The following is a 22,242-nucleotide window of genomic DNA, read 5'->3' as shown; positions in this document are numbered from 1 at the left end:
GTCGCGGGGGCGGGCGGGGGGCGGGGCTTATCGGGAGGGGCGGGGCCCACGGGCGAGACTAGGCTCTGCTCCAGTCACTCAGAGTGACCCACTGAAATGACCCCGTCCCTGTAGAGCTCGGGCGCCGAGCCCCGCGCGGCGCGGCGGCGGGAGAGGACCTGGCCAGCCTCCCGGCTGCCTGGACGCGGCGCGGTGTTCGCCCCGAAAGCGAAAGAAGAACTCGGAAGTGACGTCGCGGTCAAAACAAGCCGGGGCTCGAGGGCCTGTAGTGAACCTGTGGCCGCAGATGGGAAGGCCCCCCTCGCGGTTGGCTGTCGAAGGTGGCCGCGAGGCCCTGCGCTCGCCCGCGGCCGGCCTCAGGCCCCCGTCCCCCGGACCCGCCCGCCGCGGGTGAGCCAGAGTGTCCGCCTGCCCCCGGAGCCGCGCCGGGACCTCCCGGGCGGAGCTGGCGGCGGAGCGGGCGTCCCTCCCCGGCACAGGCTCCCTGTGGCGGGCTCCGGTCCTGGACGCCGGGCACCTGTCGCCCGTGAGGCATCGTTCATTTTCCTGGCGCTCGCCTTTCCTTGGGGGACAGCTCGGGGCTGGGGAGAGCGGGCGCCCGTGGTCGGCGTCCCGGGGACTAGCGCGGTGCCCACTTGCTCTCGGGGGGGCCCCCCTCACGCCCTCCCTCGCTGCGCGCTGGTGGATGGAGGGGTCTCAGCTCTCCCTGGCCTTACCTGTTTTTCTCTCCGCCTTCTCTTACCGATCACCTACCCCCTCCCCCCCCCCGCAATTCCAATTTTTGGCCTAACCAGTCAACCTCGCTGCTCCTCTCCAGAGCAGGGCCAGAATAGCGTCCTATGTATTTCTGCTCCTTCCTCCCCCAAGGACGTTTGCACTCCTCCCTTCAAAGGCCCGGAGTTGCTCCTGTAAACCCTGATTTATTACATGGAAGGTGTTTCGAGCTGGAAAGACAATTAGACGTGTTTATTTCAACCATTTTTGTTTTCTAGGTGAATAAAATGAGTCTCAGAAGACTTTACATGCGTTGTCTGTCCAGGGCTGTACGGCTAGCTAGTCGTGATGGTGGGAATGGAACACCAGATGTAATCAGCAGATGTTTGTTGAGCATAACGCAGGGTCTTTTCAGGGTAGAAAAGAATATGAAGATGTTAAAGTTTAGGTCAGAAAACATTTATGGAGTACCTGATAGGGCCAGGCACTGTTTTGTGTTGCAAAGTCTAGTAAGAGTAGTCCCCATCCTAGAGGGGTTTTCCATCTGGGGGAGTTGAAATGGGAATTTTCAAGAGAATGATAAGTGCTGAACTAGAAATATATGCAGGGTGCAGAGAGAGCTCGGGGGAGTTGCACTTAGGCCCCCGCAGGGTAAGAGCCTGTAGGGCTGGCTGGCTCTCACCGGAAAAAACACCATTCATTCTTACGTTCTGCTCTGGTTTCCTTCTTTCCTTCTGCTGATTGGTACTGACTTCGTTATCTGTTACTTTCTTTTTTGTAATTACTATTACAATGTGTTATTTCTTCAACTCTTTCTGTCTTGGAAGTTTGGGATTAATTTAGTGCTGCTTTATTTTTTAAAAATATATTTTTATTGATGCCAGAGAGGAAGGAAAAGGGAGAGAAAGATAGAAACATCCATGATGAGGGAGAATCATGGATCAGCTGCCTCCTGCAAGTCCCCCACTGGGGTTGGAGCCCAAAACCCGGGCATGTGCCCTTGATTAGAATCGAAGCTGGGACCTTTCAGTTCGCAGGCCGAGGCTCTATCCACTGAGCCAAACCGGCTAGGGCAGTGCTGCTTTATTTTAGTGGACAGTGTGATGGAGTCAGAAGAGCGGGGTGGGTCCCTCATACCCATGAGCTCCCATTTCCTCTTCTCTATGGTGGACATAGTGACTGCCTGCCCTGACTACTCAGTGGATTGCTATAAGGATCAATCTTGGAGAATGTTTATCAGTAAATGTATGGTTTACCAACCTCTGCTTCACTGTGATCCTAAGACATTCTTCCATTTTTAAACACCCTGCACCCTCTCAAAATTCTAAGAGGCAGGAAACTCTAACATGAAACAATTAATTGGATGTTGTTTTCATGTCTCGGTGATTATAATCTGCGACAATTATATGTCTTGGAGTTCTTTTTTTTAGAACCAATTTTAGGTAAAATAGTGAAATTTCTCTTAAAATTATATTAAGGTCCATAGGGAAGTGTCAATGATTACTGAAAACTAATTTTAAAATAATAGTAAATGGTGTGCTTATAATCTATACATTGAGAGCATTTTTTTAGTTCATGTCTTGATGACCTATATTTGAAAAAAAAGTATTCTTAATACTTATTGCAAAGATTGAGATCCAAAAATTCTACTCTGATCCTAATGTCCTAGAGATGCTAAAGCAAAGGAAGCCAATCTATAATCTCCACACTTTATTTTCATAAAAATCTTATTAATCTGGTAACATGATTTGAACAAAAACTGATAAAGAAATATATCTCCAGTTCATCATAACCAAAGCTTTGTACAGTCTCCCACTATCTAGGAATCACCGGTATTGTACATGCCAGTAGACTTGAGTACAAACATGAATGCTGTCTTAAATTCACACTGAGAGCCACTTACAAACATAGCACGCTAAAAAAATGAACCTAAGATGAGAGGTTAAAGTTTTCACATGAAAGTTTATTTTTTCTTGTTAGCCTGATCTTTCATCCATTTGGCAATATTCAAAAATAGGAAAGGGGAGAAAAGAGTAATTGAAATTTGTTGGAACTTAGTGATGAAGGTGAAAATGTTACTGTATTTCATTTGGTCTACCAGGATCCTGTGAGATTAGTGGAGGTATCTCCATTTTACAAGTGAGGCTGAGACTTAGAGAGGCTGAATAACTTGTAAGGTTCACTCAGCTAATAAATGACAGAGCTTGGATTTATATCCAGGGTTCTCTACCTATGAACATTGTATGCTTTCTCTTATTAATAGGTGTTTATAAGAATATTGTTTGCATACTTGATTGAAAATGATTATTTTATGCACTTTTACCTAAGTTGATATAATACTTTTAATTTCTTTCCGATTTTTTTTATACTCAGATTTCAAGAATACACTGGATGCCACTCTTAAAAAACCAAGAGAAATTATGAAGAAATGTTTTAATTATTGAAACTACAGTTGAAATCATGGCCACATCAGCAAATCTGGATCTTGGAGCCCAGCTGATAGTGGAAGAGTGTCCCAGCAGTTATAGTCTAACTGGCATGCCAGACATTAAAATAGAACATCAGCTGGACTCAAATGCACAAGAAGGATCGGCACAGGGTGTTGCCATGGGGATGAAATTCATATTGCCTAACCGATTTGATATGAACGTGTGTTCTCGATTTGTGAAGTCCTTAAATGAAGAGGATAGTAAAAATATTCAAGATCAGGTTAACTCGGACCTGGAGGTGGCATCTGTCCTATTTAAAGGTTGAAAGTTATGGTATAAATATCTGCATTTGTTTTGTTTTTGTTTATTTAGAGTGTGTTCTTTTTTTCATTCCTTTCTGATCATGAGATTTTGAATTAAGGAAGAAAATTTGGAAGTCATCTTTTAAGATGATTTTCTAGAGTCTCACAGAAACGAAAATTAAATGACTTCATGTTACATAATGTCCATAAGTACATGTTGAGTTTTTTAAATTTCTTGTTTAACCTTTGTTTATTTAGAAATTCTCTAATAAAGTTTCTATTATTCCTTTCTAAACCATAGGAGAAAAATATTATTGTCTTTTACAAGTGAATTACCTTAATATTCCTTATTCCATGAATATTTGATTAGCATTAGCATTCTGTGCTTTAACTCAGTGAAATCTGTCATCATATTGTAGACTTACTTTACAACACTCTATTGAATAAAAATACTGTTCCAAAAATAAATTGCTCAACATTAACACAAATTTTTTTCTGGAACATTCACTCTCATAGTCCAGACTTTATGGCAAAAATAATTTAATATCACTTGAGAAACAGTTGAAGATTTACCTCATGTATTTCCTTTTTAATGTAAGCACTGACATAGAACTTTGAAATGCTTTGTCATTACCGTATTGTTTTAATGTGTTTAAATTTCTTTTACTTAGCTGAATGCAATATCCATACATCTCCTTCCCCGGGAATCCAAGTCAGGCATGTCTACACTCCCTCTACAACAAAGCACTTCTCACCCATAAAACAGTCAACTACCTTAACCAACAAGCACAGAGGAAATGAGGTCTCAACCACACCTCTGTTAGCAAATTGTAAGTAGTTCCCACTGATGTATTCAACTCTTCTTGTTACTAATATAATGGTTTCAACAGTTTGGTTTTGAAACATATTTTCATTAAATGCATATTTCATTTTAGAAAGCTGAAGTGATGTGTTCATAGTTTTAGTAATTTAAAACTTTTTTACATATTACTGCATAATCAAAAAATAGTTCATAATTTATGTTTCTATGTTTAAAACAAATACAGATTGAAATATTAATTCTTAAAACCTTTATAATCTACTATAAAAACAACGAGTTAGTCTAAACTTTGTGCGAAGTAAGACATTGTGAGTGTTTTTGTGTTCTTTGAGTGCCAGGCTTCACACTGTGCTTGTAAACTAGATCAACTGAACCACGAGTTATTTGTAGTAAAAGCTGACTGATTGCTACTGTAATTTTTCATTTGAATATAATAATGTAAATATGAAACTACCTTTTAAAAAATACTTTCAGTCCACATTTTTTTTAAAAAACTGTATATTCATTCTAGAAGAAATAAAATGAAGCTTTTCTATATAAACTGTATTCTGTATAGTATGGGTAAGTTAATGAGAGACAACCAGTTAGCAATTTGATGTTAGGAACTATATGTGAGAATATAATGTAAATGCATCTATATCCTAATGTATGGTGAAATAGATATATCTTTACGTTGGAGATATTAGATTCCTCCTGATTTTGAATTGCATACTGTAGCATGTGACTTACTCCACCTATTGGCCATTTCTGTTTTACTTGCATGTGCCTCCCAATTGCTTTCTTTTCTGTATTAAGGCCACCCAATCATACCAGTGCAGTGATACTAATTTTTAATGTGAACTCTCATAGAACAGTGCCTATTTGGTTTTGTTTAAAATAAAGAGATTGTCTTAAAATATTCCAACCATAGAATTATTGATCTCAAAATATCTAGAGATCATGTGATTCATGTGCCTCATGTTACAGACAAAACTGTTTAATCAGTTATCTAAGGACACATACCAAATTCGCCACAACTAGGTCTGCATTCAAGAATTTTCTCTCAAGCTCAGCTGTCACTTACCACCTCACTCCTCCTAAAGTTAAGAAAAACCCATGGAGTCTTGAAATAATGATATTTCGGACTTCAGTAGATTGAATCAATGAAAAGACAAAAGGTGTGTCTTTGTCTGTTAGATCCAACTTTCTTACAAGTTTGGAAGAGAGATGCTATTTTAAAAATTAAGTGCCTTAGCCATTTCTTTGATTGATAAAGTCAGTAACAATCTGTACTGTTAGTAATAAATGATAACAATGTGCATATTCATTGATAATTAATAACACTTTGCAGGTGTCAGAATTACCTTAAAAGAGTCAATTCTCAGATACAGAATGACTACTTGCAGTGTTAAGGTATATTTTATTAATCCTTACCTGAGGATATTTTTCCATTGATTTTTAGGGAAGGTGGAAGAGAAAGGGAAAGGCAGAGAGAAACATCAATATAAGAGAAACATATCGATTGGTTGCCTCCTGCACAAGCCCTGACCAGGGCCTATGCGGGGGAGGAGCCTGCAACCAAAGTACATGCCCTTGACTGGAATCGAACCTGGGACCCTTTGGTCTGCAGGTGGACTCTCTATCCACTGAGCCAAACCAGCTAGGTTAGGGTATATTTTAGTTAGGGTATATTTTAGTTAGACTTTTTAAATCAATAAAATGATAGATTTTGTTGTGGAGAAGAAAATTTCTGCACAAACATGAGCAATGCGATTATGAAAGTGTACCCTACATATATACATGAAGCTTTCTGTGGTATTGTTTCAGCTCTATCTGTTCATCAGTTAGCTGCTCAGGGAGAGATGCTCTACCTGGCTACTCGTATTGAACAAGGTAATAGCCTATTTGTTACAATATATTAAAAACAATTTTAATAGGATTTATTAAAGTTGTTATTATTTTTCTTTTTAGACAGGAAAGTATAAAGATTTAAAAAATGGTGTGTAATCTTAACCAGGCATATAAGATTTTTACGTACTCTAATGTATAAAAGTTATAGCTTCTCTTACCAGCCTAGCCTTTTCCCCAAAAGCAAATATAATTTTCTTATATTTTCAGAAAACTCTTCTAGAAAACATTTCCATTTATATTTGGAGTTGTATGTGAGAATGTGTATGTGCTTTTCCTTACTTACACTAGAGGAAAAATACTGCCCTTTATTTGTCACTTAAAATTTTGGAAATCTTTCCATTTAAGCATATAAGATCTATTTTATTCTTTTTGTAGGTCCCAATTTTGCATTGCACATACATATACCTTGTTTTTTGTTTTTTGACTAGTCCCCCTGGTGGTGGTTGATTCTATTTGTTGCTATTAAGTAACAATGTTGTTGGCATTCTTTTTAAGTATCTCCACGGGCAAATTTCTTCAAGAATATTTGCTAGGTTAAAGGGTATATGAATTTTTCTATTTGTTGCCAGATGTTTGTCTTATTGTCACACCAGAGGTGGAATTTCTATTTCCCCATACCCTCACTGACATAAGATATTATCAGACTAATCTAAAAAATAGCATCTCATACTGGTTTTGCTTACATTTTTTAAATTATGGCATATTTGAATTTCCTTTTATGTTTATTTCTGTGAACCCTTATAAAAATATAAGATATTTGCTTTTTTGTTGTTTATGTTACATATTTTTTCCAGTTTGTCATTTTTCCTTTGACTTTATGATATTTTTCAAACGCTTAACATTTTTAAGCAGTAAATTTACTTTTTTCCTTGTGACTTCTCAGTTTTATGTCCTGCTTAGAAAGGATTTCATACTCTAAAATTATAAATAAATTCATTCATGTCTTATCTAGGACTTCTGTGGTTTCCTCTTTACATATCAATTTTTGATACATGTGAAATATGTTTTGGTGTAATGAGATAAAGATCAAGCTTTACATTTATTTTCATTTTCCAAGAAGTTAGACAGTGGTCCCAACTTTATTGATTGAACACAGTGTGCATGATAAAAGATGTTTATTTTTTAATCATCGATCTTTTATAAGAAAGACTTACTTCATCATTACGTTTTTGTTTGTTTATAAATATTTGAAGGTTTCATCCTCAAGCTACTAAATAAATTTAGGGGGAAAACAGTGGCCTTTATAACTAGTAGACTGAATCTAAGGGGAAAAATGGGATTCACGGCAGAATTACATGTACTGTCTTTCAAAGTATTCAGTCTTCACATTATATTGTTTTAGCAAACCACCAAGAATGAATTAAATTCAGAGGCAGCAATGTTAGTTATAGACTAGAAGATAGCTTTAATAAAATTTTAGAGTTTTTATAATAGTATATACTTATGTAATGCTAAGGGCTATTATATAAGCTACACATGAGATAAGTAAGGTATTATTCTGTGTATTGAAGAAATTAAGTGACATGCCCAGAATAACACTTTTAGAAAGTGACACAGGCAGGATTCAAACTCTGGTCTCCTAATTACCAGCCCAGTGTTCTGTGGATTACCTTGTACCTAACATTATATATGTCATGTCTGGTAATTTATACTTTAAATAACATGCTATTTGAACTTAGTTGTATACATGGAGGCACATTTTAATACAGTCAGTGCAAATTACAGCAACACATAACAGGACTTCAGTGAAAAAAAGTCAGCACAAAGTGATCCTCATTGAGTAACATAACCAACTTTTTAGAATGCCAGTACTTTCATAGTGATATTAATATGTGGTTGTTAAATTAGATCACAAAAATTGCTTTTCTTTTAAATAGAAAATGTTATCAATCACACGGATGAAGAAGGATTTACTCCTCTGATGTGGGCTGCAGCACACGGGCAAATAGCTGTGGTAGAGTTTCTACTTCAGAATGTAAGGAAAATGCCTCAGAAAATGTATATGTACAGTTACTTAAATTCAGTTAAGGCTTTAGTAAAGTTTTGGTATCTCCAGCCAACTAGATGTAATGGTAGAGGATCCAAACGATTTTTAAATGCTTATCACATTCTTGTGGAACTTGGATCTAGTTGGGCAGGCAAGACTAGTCATACATGAAACAGTGAAAGATCATGTAAAGCCCAGCCCCTCTAAGTGCAAGGGGAACTAAAGTACTGTCAGCCTGTAGGAGAAGCTTCATAGAGATATAATTTGACTCCAGAGTGAAAGGATAGTTAGGATTGAGATAGAAGCATCCAGACAACCTTGGTAACAAGAGCATCCATGGATAGAAGTTTGCGTTATTTCTTTATTAACCCCAGGACATTACCTGACCTAAGTGTTGAACTGTAATTATGATTGACAGAAACAACAGTATTCTTGTTTAAATGAATTGAAGAGTCTTGTATCTCCAGGGTGCTGATCCCCAGCTTTTAGGAAAAGGTCGCGAAAGTGCACTGTCTCTGGCATGCAGTAAAGGCTACACAGATATTGTCAAAATGCTGCTTGATTGTGGAGTTGATGTAAATGAATACGATTGGGTGAGTCTGTGACACTGATTTTTAAATTAGTATAACAAACTCTAGGATTTATTTGGTTTGGGAAGACATAATAAAGTTTATTAAATACTTGGAAGAATAATTCACTAACTTAATTAAACACCTGGAAGAAAAAGTTAATAACATAAACTCTGTTACTAATTCTGATTTAAGTATTTTTCACAAAATATTAAAATTACCTTAAACTACATTTACATGCCCAATCCTTTGTAAAACTTCTGACAGCAGCATTAAATTCTTCAAATCTTGCTCACCTTAGAAAATGAAATTACCTTTTTCTTTTGTAGAATGGAGGGACACCTTTGCTTTATGCTGTACATGGAAATCATGTGAAATGTGTAAAAATGCTCTTAGGTAAGCAGATAAAAATGAAAATATTTAGAAACTGCCATGAGGACTTTATTTACTTCTTTAATGATTTTTAGGGGGTGAGGGGAAGGGGAGAGAGAGACAGACGGACAGACATTGATTTGTTGTTCCAGTTATTGAGGCATTCATTGATTGACTCTTGTATGTGTCCTGACCGAAGATTGAACCTGCAACCTAGGTGTAGTGCGACAATGCTCTAATCAGCTGAGCTCCTCAGCCAGGGCTGACTGGGCCTCCTGTGGTCTTACTTAGCAGAATCATTAATTACTGTTAAATGCAGCAATCCTGCTGCCGTTCACTGTGCTGCACCTGCTACCAGAGCGCTGCCCGTGTGAGAGGCAGCTCCATCACACAGCAGGCCTGCAAACGGAGCATCTGTCCTGGCTGCTTTCCTCTGGAATCACGTGTGCTTGTTTTCTCTGTTTGCAGAATCTTTGTGCATAAGTTCTGTCTCTGGTTGTTTGTGAGTTTCAGCTGCTCTAGAGGATGCTGGTTGGTTTGAAGGGTCTTCCCTTCGGCTCACCAAAATGAATCCTGTGCAGTCCATGTGCTCTGGTCTTTGTCAGGCCATCCTGAAGATGCTCTCTAAATTTGCTGAAAATCTGTCTTGCTATTTGCACATGAGTCAGTAATAGACAACCATATCCGCATTTTCATTTATTTAAGTAGATTTTTTCTATTTTGGTGTAGAAAATGGAGCTGACCCAACAATAGAAACCGACTCTGGATATAATTCTATGGACTTGGCTGTAGCCCTGGGCTATAGAAGTGGTAAGTATTTTAGAGTGCTCAGCTTTCATTTTAGTAAAGTTTTGTAAATACTACAAACCATTTTCATCGCTGTAGTAGTAGAACATTGCATGTTACCCTAACTGCTGACATGTACTTTTAACTGTGGGTGAAATCAACAAATTCCTACAGTCTAGAAATGAATTTGTTACTATTACTTTTTTTTTAAATATATTTTATTGATTTTTTTACAGAGTGGAAGGGAGAGGGATAGAGAGTTAGAAACATCGATGAGAGAAAAACATCAATCAGCTGCCTCCTGCACACCCCACTGGGGATGCGCCCGCAACCAAGGCACATGCCCCTGACCAGAATCGAACCTGGGACCCTTCAGTCCACAGGCCGACGCTCCATCCACTAAGCCAAACCAGTTAGGGCTGTTACTATTACTTTTTACCAACCCAAATAATTAGCTGCTGGAAGATAAGTACACGCCTATTTACAAGATGTGTTTCACATTTTTATAGCAAACTATACACTGCTCTTATAGTTGCCCTTTTTTGTTCCTTAAAACCTTGTATTCTGAATTCTCCTTCAGTTTCAAAATTTAAAAACCAAGAACTGAAAATTCAGTGACTTGGGCAATTACTAAGTCAGTGAAACTCAATGTTAAGTGTATTTAAGTATCTACTTAGAAATAACTTTGTTTTAGGAAAAAGTTGGGGATGTTAAGTTGAATTTGATAATTATTTTAAAAAAATTTTAAATCAGCATGCTGTGGTCTTGATCACCTATCTGTTCTAGTTCAACAGGTTATTGAGTCACATCTATTGAAGCTGCTTCAAAATATCAAGGAGTAGGCAGAGTCGTCAGAAAGTATTGTCTGCCCTTCCTTTTACTTTTTGGCTCTTATAAATGATAGTTTTGTTTACTTATAAGTTTTTACCTCAGTTGCAATATTTACTGATTTCTACTAAGTTTTAATAAATATTCTTCTGAGTAATTCACTGGTTTATAATAAAATTAATGTTGATGCTCTTTTATAAATGTGTTTTATGGCATATTTAAAATTATAAATTAATGTTTTGTGGCATGTAAATTTTTATGGTACAGATAGTTATCTGTCTTTGTATCAAGTGCTGTAATTTAACATTTTCAGAAATTATTCTACCCTATTCATCTGTACTCTTGTATTAACTCATTGACTTTATATAGGGTTTGCTATAAATTCATGGGGGGAAAAATGTTATTATTGAATTAAAAGTGCACAGTGTGATTGTTTACAAGATGTTATAAGTAAATAAAGTACATTTTGTGTTAGTTTGCATGCTAGTTTGGTTTTTTTTATTATATAAGGTTATTAAGGGATTCCTTTAGAATTTTTAGTCTAACCCATCTGTCCTTCCAGGGCACTCCATTAGGTCAAACAATATAATTAAAATAAATTGAATATAAGTCAACAAAGATTTATTGATTGTCATTTCTAGAAGGATATTTAGAATATTTTCCTCTTGATCACAAAAAGGCTGATCTTGTTAGGTTTGATTATTTACGCACACACACAGCATTTTAATCATATAGGTAGGCCTCAAGTTTTCTCTGCAAAACTAGAGCCTTAGATTACTGAGAAATTAATTAGGCTAAAAAATTACCCTCTCTTCAGAAACTTTCATAAGGGGTCTCAGACTTTTAACAGCCTCAATTATTTGCTCCCCTATTCCAAGGCCAGGGGACTAAGCCCAAGAAATCTTTCCACCAGATTTCACCTACAGTATCAGTTAATTGGGGTAAATTCCTCCCTTCCTGAGGTCTGCAAAATTTGCTAAGATCCTTGGCTTTCCAGGAAGTGACCTTCCTCACCACCAGTCAGATCAGGACCTAGAGGCTGGCACCAGGCCAGTCTTGGGGGGAGGGTTTTGTTGGCATAACTCCACAGATAAAGTGAACCCTTGTTCCTTAGTATGGACTTCTTATACCTGACTAAGAGCATTGTTTTTAAATATAGCGCTCTGGGTATGGCTTTCTTTGAACAATCTATTCGTCTAATTATATCTTGGTAAAAAGGACAGATTCTTATTGAATCTATGCTAATAAGTATTTTGTCATGAAAAGTGAGGAGAGTCACTGAAAAGTATGTTTCTGAATTCTGAGGCCATCAAAGAATCAGACACCATTTTTAAAAATTTCATTTTAGTTTACTGATGCATAGCCTATTAAATTGAAGGTTAGAGATAGCTTACCAAGAGAGAGGATCTGTATGACCGTTACGACCGAACGACTGGAACGACAGGAATGACCAGTCAACCAGTCGCTATGATGCACACTGACCACCAGGGGGCAGCTCCTGCATTGAGCATCTGCCCTGCGTTGAGCATCTGCCCCCTGGTGGTCAGTGCACTCCCACAGCCAACCTCCCCCAGCCCCTCCCCCTAGCCAGCTACCCCCCCCCCCCCCCCCGTCCAGCCAACTCCCGGGGTCCCTTCCCCTGGCCGGGCAGCCCCCAATAGGCCTCGATTACCTACCAGGCCAACGGACCCCCACCGTGCACAAATTCATGCACCAGGCCTCTAGTAGTAGTATAAATACGTAAACCAGTAACATAGTTGTTTATCATTATCAAGTGGTACATAATTGTATAAACTATATTTTTATATGACTGGCGGTGCGACAGGTATATTTACACCAGCATGACCACAACAGGTGAGGAATGCTTTGCACTGCGATGTCCTGACATTACCATGGCTGTGCTGTGAGGTCACTGGGCAGTAGGAATTTCTCAGCTCCATTATAATCTTACTAGAGGCCCAGTGCACAAAAATGTGTGCACTCGGGGGGGAAGGGGGGTCCCCTCAGCCTGGCCTGTGCCCTCTCGCAGTCTGGGACCCCTCGGGAGATAACGACCTGCTGGCTTAGGCCTGCTCCCGGGTGGCAGAGGGCAGGCCCAGTCCCTAGGTGCAGCCCCTGGTTGGGCTCAGAGCAGGGCTGATTGGGGAGTTGGGGCGCCGCCCCCTGTCATGCACAGAGCAGGGCGGATTGGGAGGTTGCAATGCCACCCTCAGTCACGCTCAGGGTAGGGCCGATTGGGGGTTGGGGCACCACCCCCTGTCACACTCAAGGCAGGGTTGATGGGGAGGTTGCGGCGCCACCCCCTGTCACGCACAGAGCAGGGCCAATCAGGCGGGTTGGGGAGCTCCCCCCTGTCACACACAGAGCAGGGCCCATCAGGGGGGTTGGGGAGCTCCCCCCTGTCACGCACAGAGCAGGGTTGATCAGGGGGTTGGGGAGCTCCCCCCTGTCACGCACAAAGCAGGGCCCGTCAGGGGCTTGAGGAGCTCCCCCCTGTCACTCACAGAGTAGGGCGGATAGGGGAGTTGGGGCACCGCCCTCTATCCCCCACAGAGCAGGGCCGATCAGGGGTTTGGGGTGTCGCCACTGTCACACTCAGGGCAGGGCCGATGGGGAGGTTATGGCTCTACCCCGTCACACACATGAGACGTCAGAGGGCCCTCCCAAGAGAGCCTTGTGTACTTGGTCAGTTTGCACAGCCTCCTGCTTGGGAAGAAATTAAATGTATCAACCACTGTGGTCTTAGGAGAAAGCCTAGCGCAAATGTCAAGGTTTGTGCAAATGCTGGAGTCATGGCCACTGTGCCACATGGTCTTGTCGGGGAGAGAAGACAGTACAAATTACGTAACCACAAGTAATATGAGGCAATAGATAACCAAGTGAATGTCAATGAATAGATAACAAAAGTAAATATCAAAGGAATGGATTTGAGGAAGAAAATTATTTTTGTGGCTTCAGGAAGCCAAGGTCAGAATCCCCAATAACTTGGCATTTAAAAAAAATTGTCACTTTTCTGAATATAAAAGTAATGTATACTCTTGTGCCTGTTAGGGTGTTTTCAGCTATAAAATAAAATCTACTTATTAACAAGCAAGTTAATGTATTTGCCCATCAAAGAGGTTATCCAGGTGCTTTATTTCCTAGTTTCCCCTTTACCCAGCCCCCTTCCAGCCTCCTTTGCAGTTAAAGTGCAAGTGTGTGATGGAGGTTTAACCGATCGGATGCTCCCAGCCCAGCTTTTTGAATTGGCAGCTACTGACCCACAGCAGTGAGAACGGTAGAGTCCACCGCAGTGACAGCGGCAACCACAGCAATATTCGGTTCCCGGGAGCAGTAGATGCTGTACTCCATGTGACGGCCACATCTCACGGCAGGATGGGGCCGTGGCCCCGCAGCTGCCTGGCCTTCCTCGTTCCTGGCCTTCGTCCAGCCTGCTCCTCAGGGCCCCTGGTGTTCCTGAACCACAGGCCAGCTTTTCAGTCCATTCCTTTTCTGTTTAGCAGAGTTGGCCTCTGAAGTTAAGGATTTTGGTAGTTACAAAGAAAGAAGGAGGACAGCCCTCTTCCAGACTCTGTGTCCCACTCTGCCACCTGAGCACAAGGAGTCCATGAAAACAGGTCCTGCTTCCCTTCTCCGCCCTTCTCTTCCCCTCCCTTGATCTTTCTTCCCTTCCCTGCTCTCTCCAGGGCTCAGGTATGATTCCAGAGGACAGCCCGGCTGCCAGCATCAGAGGCATTTACCACACACTCCACCCCTCACGGCCTCAACCTTCTCCACAAACCTGCCCTGCGGAGAGCCTTCACCCCACACAACTCAGCTCCTACAAATAGATGAGTCTTACTTGTCTGTCCAGCACACCACTTTGTGCCTATGTTAGAACCCCCTGCATAGCGACAAATTAGTTACTTGGAGAAATAAATCGTCCTCTTTCTAAAAAGATCCTTCTGGATTGTTTATAGCTGGACCAAATTACTCCTGTTGAGCCCGACACCTGCTTCCTAAAGGCCTGAACCTGCCAATCTCCTGGTCCCCTCCCTGTCTCTCTCCCACCAGCATTCACTGAGCACTTCCTAAGGGCGAGACAAAATGAGAGAGCTCAACTCAGCCCTCCCTCAGAGAGGTCTCACTTCTGCCGGGATTCTCTGTAACTCACAGCAAGTCCGTGTAGTCAAGGCTGCTCCTTCTCTTGTAGATGACCCAAGTCTCTTCTCTTTCTGGTGGGAAGAAAATGCCTTCAGGTCTGGATCATAAAAAGGTGACATTTCTACTTTTTTTGAAAAAGATAAAAAGAAAAAATTTTTAAATAAAAAGGAGCAGTCCTGTCCCAGGAGCCACCCAAAAATACCTTCCCTGTGGCCAGCTGATGGCTTCAAGGCACCTAAAGTACCAAGAGGGTTTCCCAGACTCCGACTCCTGGGCAGCTTTAGGTGGAGGGCAGGCGGAGGTAAATTCCAAGTGACTGAGCTGGTGGGGGTAAACATGGCTGCCTATGTCATCCTTAGACCTTCAAAGTTTCCAGAGGCCAAAGACTGTGCACAAGAATTGCCCTGTTACATTCACTGACAATCATTTCCAATAATCAACTTTTCATAAATGTCAATACACTTATATTGATATATACATATAACACACATATATACATATATATATAATGGTTTCGTTATAAAACATTTAAATAAAATTATTGATATACATAAAAATAGTCTCCAATTAAAGTAAATATATAGTTGAACTGTTTTAAAATGTTGCCTTGTAAGTTATAAATAGACTAAACCACTCACATAGTAATAAGAGCCAGCAGTAATCTTCATTCCTGCTGAAGATGACTTTCCATGATGGTGACCTCAACAGATTTCCCACAAGCCACAGGACCTTGAGGTCCAGGGTCACGCATGCTTACAATCCCTGGCAGGGACAAGGAGACAGGGATTCCCAGGTGACCAACCCACAGAAGAGTTCCGGAAAGCCTCTGGTTTCACTAGCTCTGGGAAGACGGGCCCACTCCCCACGGAGTCCCCAACATACAGGCTTCCCCTCAATCTCAAGGAGGCTCATGTTGGAGACAATCTGGGTCCTAAGGGTTTGGCTGCAAAAGGTCTGAGAGGGGTTCATGCTCCAGCTCAGAAGGTCCCCACCCACTTGCCAGGTAAATGTGCTGCTTGGAGAAAGTTGAGGCTGCTATTGGGGTTGACTTCCCAGCAACCTGTGCACCAAACTTGTGTCTACTCACTGAACAGGACTTCAGCATCATCACCAGTGGCTTAATGGCAGTCCCATATGATAGCAATTTGTCATCACTTTTGAACCCTAAAAATAGGCTAAACTCTTTGTACTACACAGACTTAGATCCAATTATTTGATTTTGTTCCCAATTATTTTAAAATTAAAAACAAAACTGAAAAGATTTGTTTCCACTACTGCAGCACTTGTCAAAACACCCTCCAAGTATTTTTATCAGTGATTCTCATCAGACATTGGTATAAAGCTTTTAAAAGGTACCCAAATAGTTACCTCGTTTGGTTCACCCAGGAGTCCCTTGGAGTTGACAACCAAGTCCCTTCCACTTGAGAACCAAGGAAACCAAGATCCAAGGAGGCATGAGACTTGCTCAGCCAGTAAACAGTGAAGGAGCCAGGCCTCCCACGCTTGTGTTCTGAACATGCTTAAAACAGGACCAAACAGGACTAAACCTCGGCATTTTCCAGGCTGAAATACCGAGGAACACAAACCATTAAACCTATCTGATGAGGCCTGCTATTGATTTTTGTATTTAAAAGAGAAGATGAAGACTGTAAGTAGTTTTCTGTTATCTACATTTTGCAAAAGGGAAGAGAAAGAGAAAAAGAAAGATTATAAGGGCGATGTACCGACATAAGAGCAATTTTCTCTCCGCAGGTGACAGGCAGGCACAAGCACAGCTTGCCTGCACAAATGCCACCCACTTTGTGGAGCAGCGATATTCCATCAACATGGTGTGTCAGCTAGGATTTAGCAAACCAGGTTATGTTTTAAAGAACCAGAGGCAGTAAGGGCCTACTATGGAAAATGTATGCAAAATGAAGGATTCGTCCCTAATTTTTCTTTTATGCAAAGGTACCCTGTTCCAACAATTCTAAAGTGCTCTCTTTATTTTCCCATCTTAACCTCTTTTAAATCAGCATGCATCTCTGTAAGCAAGCTGCTGCTGATATGCCATACTATAACTGCCCACCAGGGGACAGTAATGATGAAGTAATGTGAACTCTCTCAGTGACACCTAGGGTTAGAATAAAAAATTCTCAACCTCAAAAGCACTTGAGATTTGATGAAATACATAATGGCTTGCTTGAAGCAAGATACAATACAAGAGTTTATTTTAAATGGGGATCAGATAATAATATTAGAACCGAGGTTATATTTTAATCCTAGATTTAGAATTCGCCAGTAATGAACCCATAAAACCCTAGACACCCCAACCTCAACCTCAATAAAGACAGAGCCCTAGGTCCCCAGAAACTCTCAGGGCGCTTGCTCGTTCTCTCTCTCGCTCTCTCTCTCTCTCCCCCTCACTCTCTTCATGGTCTGGATTTGTTTACTTGTGGGTAACAAACCTTGTTTTATCAAAGTTCCCTGGTGGTTATTGCAATCATAAGAACTGCAAGAGTAGATCCAGACAGCACGTTGATTGGGGAAATATCTGTGGGGGCTCCACAAGCAGTACCACCCCACTTGGATGCTCCCCAGCATTCCTACCTGATAGCATCACTGTGCTAGGCTGAGAGCAGACACAAAACAACTGTGTTAACTGAAATGGCTCACACCATTATTTTGTGACCTTTTATAGTTTGCAGCATACATGGAATATTGCAAGTACACGCTTTGCACTAGGCAGATAATTATTTCCTTCTTCTCCACTCCAGCCTTCTGACCATCTGTCCTCACTGCATATTTTATAAGCACATAAGTCAGTATGATAAAAATGTCCCTTAAAAGGCAGCCAATCTTCAAAGAAGCTAATAATACATGACCTATTTCATGAAAAGAAAAAAGAAGGTGGTTCAAAAGCAACTAAAATGTCAACCCGGTTTGAAAGAAGTCAATTAGCAACACAGATATAACGATGCTATGCTGGTGATAAGCTTGGTTAACAAAACAATGAGGCCTATTAGAAACATTTTAATAAAGCATTCTGGTGTTGAAAGCTTATTTTTGATGAGCTGGAAAAGCAAACTAATCCTGAACCATTTTCCAGTTCAGAATGATTTTGTTTATCCTTCTTTGCTAGAGTTGGAGCCAACAATTCTGAAGGTTTGGATTAGCTCTTAATATTTCTAGCCCCTTGAGTATTCAAATCAATGGTGCATTTCTGGGAACAGCTCTCTCACCACAGGCGGCAGGCTGAGGAACGAAGCTTCCCCACGTGGAAGCCAAGAGCCTCTCTCCTTTCACCGCCTTGACCAGTGGCCTTTAGTCAGAAGCTGGCAAGGGGGAGTCAATGACCCCAAGGCATCAACACAGCAAGGCCACACATCTAGGCCCCAGTTTCTCCAAGTGTAAAGTAAGGCTATTGGACCAGATTAACATCTCAAAACTTGTCCCAAGGAGAGTCCGCTGAGGGGCACAGCCGCTCAGTGTGGAGTTATGCGAAGAGAAGTGTTGGGGCCTATGCTGAAGAAGGAGGAAGAAAGGAATGTAGAGCAGCTCTCAGAGGTGAGCTATCCTGGATCGGGCAGTGAGGTTGCCAGGAGGAGAGAGGACAGCGTCCTCTGGGGTAGGCTCCTCCAACCCAAATACTTCATGAACCCCTTCACATTCTCTGAAAATTGCTGCAGGCCTCCTCAGCATGTTACTATCCCTTTAACTTTTATTATAACGTTATTTCAATATGTAAAGCATAAAAACAATGGATAAACTGTACATTTTATTTATTTTTTATTTTTTTAAATATATTTTATTGATTTTTTACAGAGAGGAAGGGAGAGGGATAGAGAGTCAGAAACATCGATGAGCGAGAAACATCGACCAGCTGCCTCCTGCACACTCCCTACTGGGGATGTGCCCGCAACCAAGGTACATGCCCTTGACCGGAATCGAACCTGGGACCCTTGAGTCCGCAGGCCGATGCTCTATCCACTGAGCCAAACCAGTTAGGGCTAAACTGTACATTTTAGAGTACAGTATAAATGCAGAACAAAATTACAATCAAATACCATAAAGATAATAAAGTTCAAATTTATGATATTAATTTAATGTAGTGGATAAGTGGATGGTATTATCTTTCAGAAACTAAATGGCCAATTTGAGGTTAATGGTAGACAACTTTAGCTCAGGTCTGGTCATATATTTAGTCTGTTTCTACATTGTAAGTTTATAAATATATATCTCCTGAGAACGTCTGTCTGCATATGAAACAGGAGTGTCAGAACATTCCAGCCTTGGTTTGTAGCTCAGGAGAAGCAAGCCTTTCACTTAACCAACACGCTGTACGTGAGCAAAGCAGGTGTCACTTGATAACTAGTATCTCTCTTGTATTTGAAGATACTAATCTACATTCAGCGGGCAACTCATCTAAGTATTGTTCACTCAGAATAGAGCCATTCCTCAACGCATACATACTACTAAAACTATTGTGAATGGAATGGTTGAAAGTTGATATTTTTGATGACTGCGACCGTACGTAGTGCACATCTACTGGAAATGTGTACATGGTTATGGGGCAAGTTCCTTTTCAGCCTGACATGCCTGTATTTTGTGTGCCCTGAGATGACTCAGTTCTCCCACCACATTCCCGTGTTCAACCTCCTGCAAAATCTCTCAGTAATAGAGTACACCATGAAGTCACCTGAATCTCATAAACACGCATCAAAGGATAAACATGAGGATTCTGATGATACATATACCACTACTCAATTGTGGTCATCCAGATGATTCAGAATGTTCTAAGACTGACTGTTATAGGCTATCATCACAATGAAAACCAAAATTTGGATCATATATATATATATAAATTTTCACTCTTTAAAAAAATAAAATGTCTGGCCAGTCACCCCCAAATAGCATGGGACAGACAGGGGTGTCTCCTGCCCCTTTCAGTTCCTCTGTCCATGCCACTCCTGAGCCAGTGAGGATGGTAGTCAATGGTTGGTTAGTGGGGCTGAGAGGAGCCTAAGAGGACTCTGGAGCCCATTTATTGCTCTCTGCTGCCCTCTTCAGTGCAGAAATTGGCATCTAGTCAGGTCTCACAGCAAGTGGGGAAATGCTGCTGTGCAGGCCCAAGGCTTCTGGGCACCTCAGCTCACCATCCCAGCCCCAAGCCCCTCAGAATCCCAACGCCCCGGGCGGGCGCTGAGCCACTGCACACCCTCAGGCCCCCAGGCCTGGGGAAGCCCCAGTTTATCTTGCATCTGCACAATTCCTTCTCTCTCCCTCTTGCTGTTATGGCTTAGTTAAGAGGATTTTAGGGCCCAGAGAGCCCATGAAGTTTCCTCATGCAGTGGCATGGTTTCCAATTACACATGCACCACTGAGGTAATAAAGACAGGTTTTGTTGTTCTAATTCCATTTTAATATCAGGTCTATTTTAATGTCCATGCTATTTCAACCATCAGTGTTTGCATTAGCCTTTTGAACGCCTTTACGGGCTGTCATATGAAATAAACAATGACTCCCTAAAATAGCTTCTTTTCTTGTTTTCTGATCATAGCCTCATTATCCTTATCCTTTAGACTAGAGAAGTGATGTTCAAAGGAACCACACAGGGTGCACAGGAGGGTCCAGGGGGCTCAGGGTAGAAAATAGAGAACCTTTTTTTAAATACATATAGTATATGTATAACTTCATTCTTCTTAAATTTCAATTTTGGACAATGTACAATATATATAATATATTTATTAGTGGGCTAGTACATGCATATATTTATAAATAAATAATCATATATTTGGGGGGAATGCTTATTTTTATTTCATTTATGTATTTTGTTACTGAAGGGATATACAATGATAAAATCTTAAGACCTTTTTTCTAGAAGAGTATCATCCTAGCTCTGTTTCAGAATCACTAAGAGAGCTTATTTAAAAAACAAAACAAAACAAAACAAAACAAAACAAAACACAAGAAAACCCCAAACTTACTGTGATTCTGATTTTTGCCAGCAACTCCCCACTGCTGGCAAAATAATCACATTGTTCTCTGGACTGTAAGCTCACTGAGGGCAGACTATGTCTGTCTATCTTGTTCACCATTGTATCTACAGAGCCTAGTACACTGTCTGACACAGATGTTCCACAAATCCTTGCTAGAAACAATGAATGAATACATGATCCACAATCCAGAGACATCCACTGCTAACTCCCCAACCTTTGTTTTCATGCTTAATGTTTTTATACAGTTGTTTTATATGTTCGAGAAATCATCATATATAAAACTGAGTAAATTTTTATCACTTTTAATAAACAGGTGTTTAATATTTAAAGTGACTGAAGTGTTTCAGCACTGTTAGCATTTAACATTTCCTATTATAAATTGCATTATAAAAAATTGTTCTGCATAAAGCTTTCTTCTACACATCCAATTATATGCATGGAAGAGAGTTCCAGATGTGGGTTTGGACAAATTAATATTGACCCAGGAGCAGGAGATTCTGGTTTAAGGAGTGAAGGCTTACAAGGGGTTTGTGATCTCGCAGAATGAGATTCCTTGGGGGAGCTTGGGTGTGGCAGGAAGACTTAGGGTGTCTGATTGAGTTCTGATCCCTGTTTTCCCCACCTACAGGCTATGATAACACTTAAACTTTTAAGCCTAAGTTTTGTCTCCTATAATATGAATATTCAGTTACATGACAGGCCTGCTGATTCTGAAGCTCTATTAGTGCTAGAGGTAAAAGAATTAATTTTTGTATTTAAAATAGTTCCAAAGGCATAAATGCCTTAGAGCAGTGGTTCTCAACCTTCCTAATGTCGTGACCCTTTAATACAGTTCCTCATGTGGTGGTGACCCCCAACCATAAAATTATTTTCGTGGGTACTTCATAACTGTAATTTTGCTACTGTTATGAATCATAATGTAAATATCTGATATGCAGGATGTATTTTCATTGTTACAAATTGAACATAATTAAAGCATAATGATTAATCACAAAAACAATATGTAATTATATATGTGTTTTCTGATGGTCTTAGGCGACCCCTGTGAAAGGGTCTTTCGACCCCCAAAGGGGTCGCGACCCACAGGTTGAGAACCGCTGCCTTAGAGTCTAGGAGTGGTTCCTATGAAAGGAGGCCATCCCATCTCTCTTCTTTATTTATTTTTTTTAATATATTTTATTGATTTTTTACAGAGAGAAAGGGAGAGAAAGGGAGAGAGATAGAGAGTTAGAAACATCGATGAGAGAGAAACATCGATCAGCTGCCTCCTGCACATCTCCTACTGGGGATGTGCCCGCAACCCAAGTACATGCCCTTGACCGGAATCGAACCTGGGACCCTTCAGTCCGCAGGCCGATGCTCTATCCACTGAGCCAAACCGGTTTCGGCCCATCTCTCTTCTTTAAAAATGTAGTTTACCCACA

The 22,242-nt window shown here is 40.8% G+C and overlaps 1 protein-coding gene across 4 annotated transcripts; it reads left to right on the top strand.

The window, feature by feature from the left end:
• The first annotated feature begins 34 nt into the window (after positions 1-34).
• On the top strand, positions 35-11,178 carry ANKRA2 (ankyrin repeat family A member 2). 4 transcript variants are annotated; one of them, XM_081089427.1, is made up of 9 exons: positions 35-390; positions 3,088-3,463; positions 4,117-4,275; positions 6,072-6,137; positions 8,033-8,130; positions 8,610-8,735; positions 9,041-9,107; positions 9,813-9,893; positions 10,656-11,178. In XM_081089427.1, exons 2-9 carry the CDS (start codon positions 3,175-3,177, stop codon positions 10,709-10,711), a joined length of 942 nt encoding a protein of 313 aa, XP_080945553.1. In that variant the 5' UTR covers positions 35-390; positions 3,088-3,174; the 3' UTR covers positions 10,712-11,178. The 4 variants fall into 4 exon arrangements, with proteins under 4 accessions (XP_080945553.1, XP_080945555.1, XP_080945556.1 ...); XM_081089429.1 differs by having other exon boundaries at positions 3,088-3,476; XM_081089430.1 differs by having other exon boundaries at positions 51-526; positions 3,088-3,476.
• The last annotated feature ends 11,064 nt before the right edge of the window (positions 11,179-22,242 follow it).

The sequence above is a fragment of the Myotis nattereri genome (assembly GCF_964212035.1).
Source record: "Myotis nattereri genome assembly, chromosome: 4".
NCBI lineage: Eukaryota > Metazoa > Chordata > Mammalia > Chiroptera > Vespertilionidae > Myotis > Myotis nattereri.
Note: the sequence above shows the minus strand (reverse complement) of the source record. Positions and strands in the feature narration are given on the sequence as shown.

Coding starts and splice junctions, on each gene's coding strand:
- ANKRA2 (XM_081089427.1), top strand. CDS start 3,175: ATGGCCACATCAGCAAATCTGGATCTTGGAGCCCAGCTGATAGTGGAA. Junction 6,138..8,032: donor GGCTACTCGTATTGAACAAG/GTAATAGCCTAT, acceptor TCTTTTAAATAG/AAAATGTTATCAATCACACG. Junction 9,894..10,655: donor AGCCCTGGGCTATAGAAGTG/GTAAGTATTTTA, acceptor TATCTGTTCTAG/TTCAACAGGTTATTGAGTCA.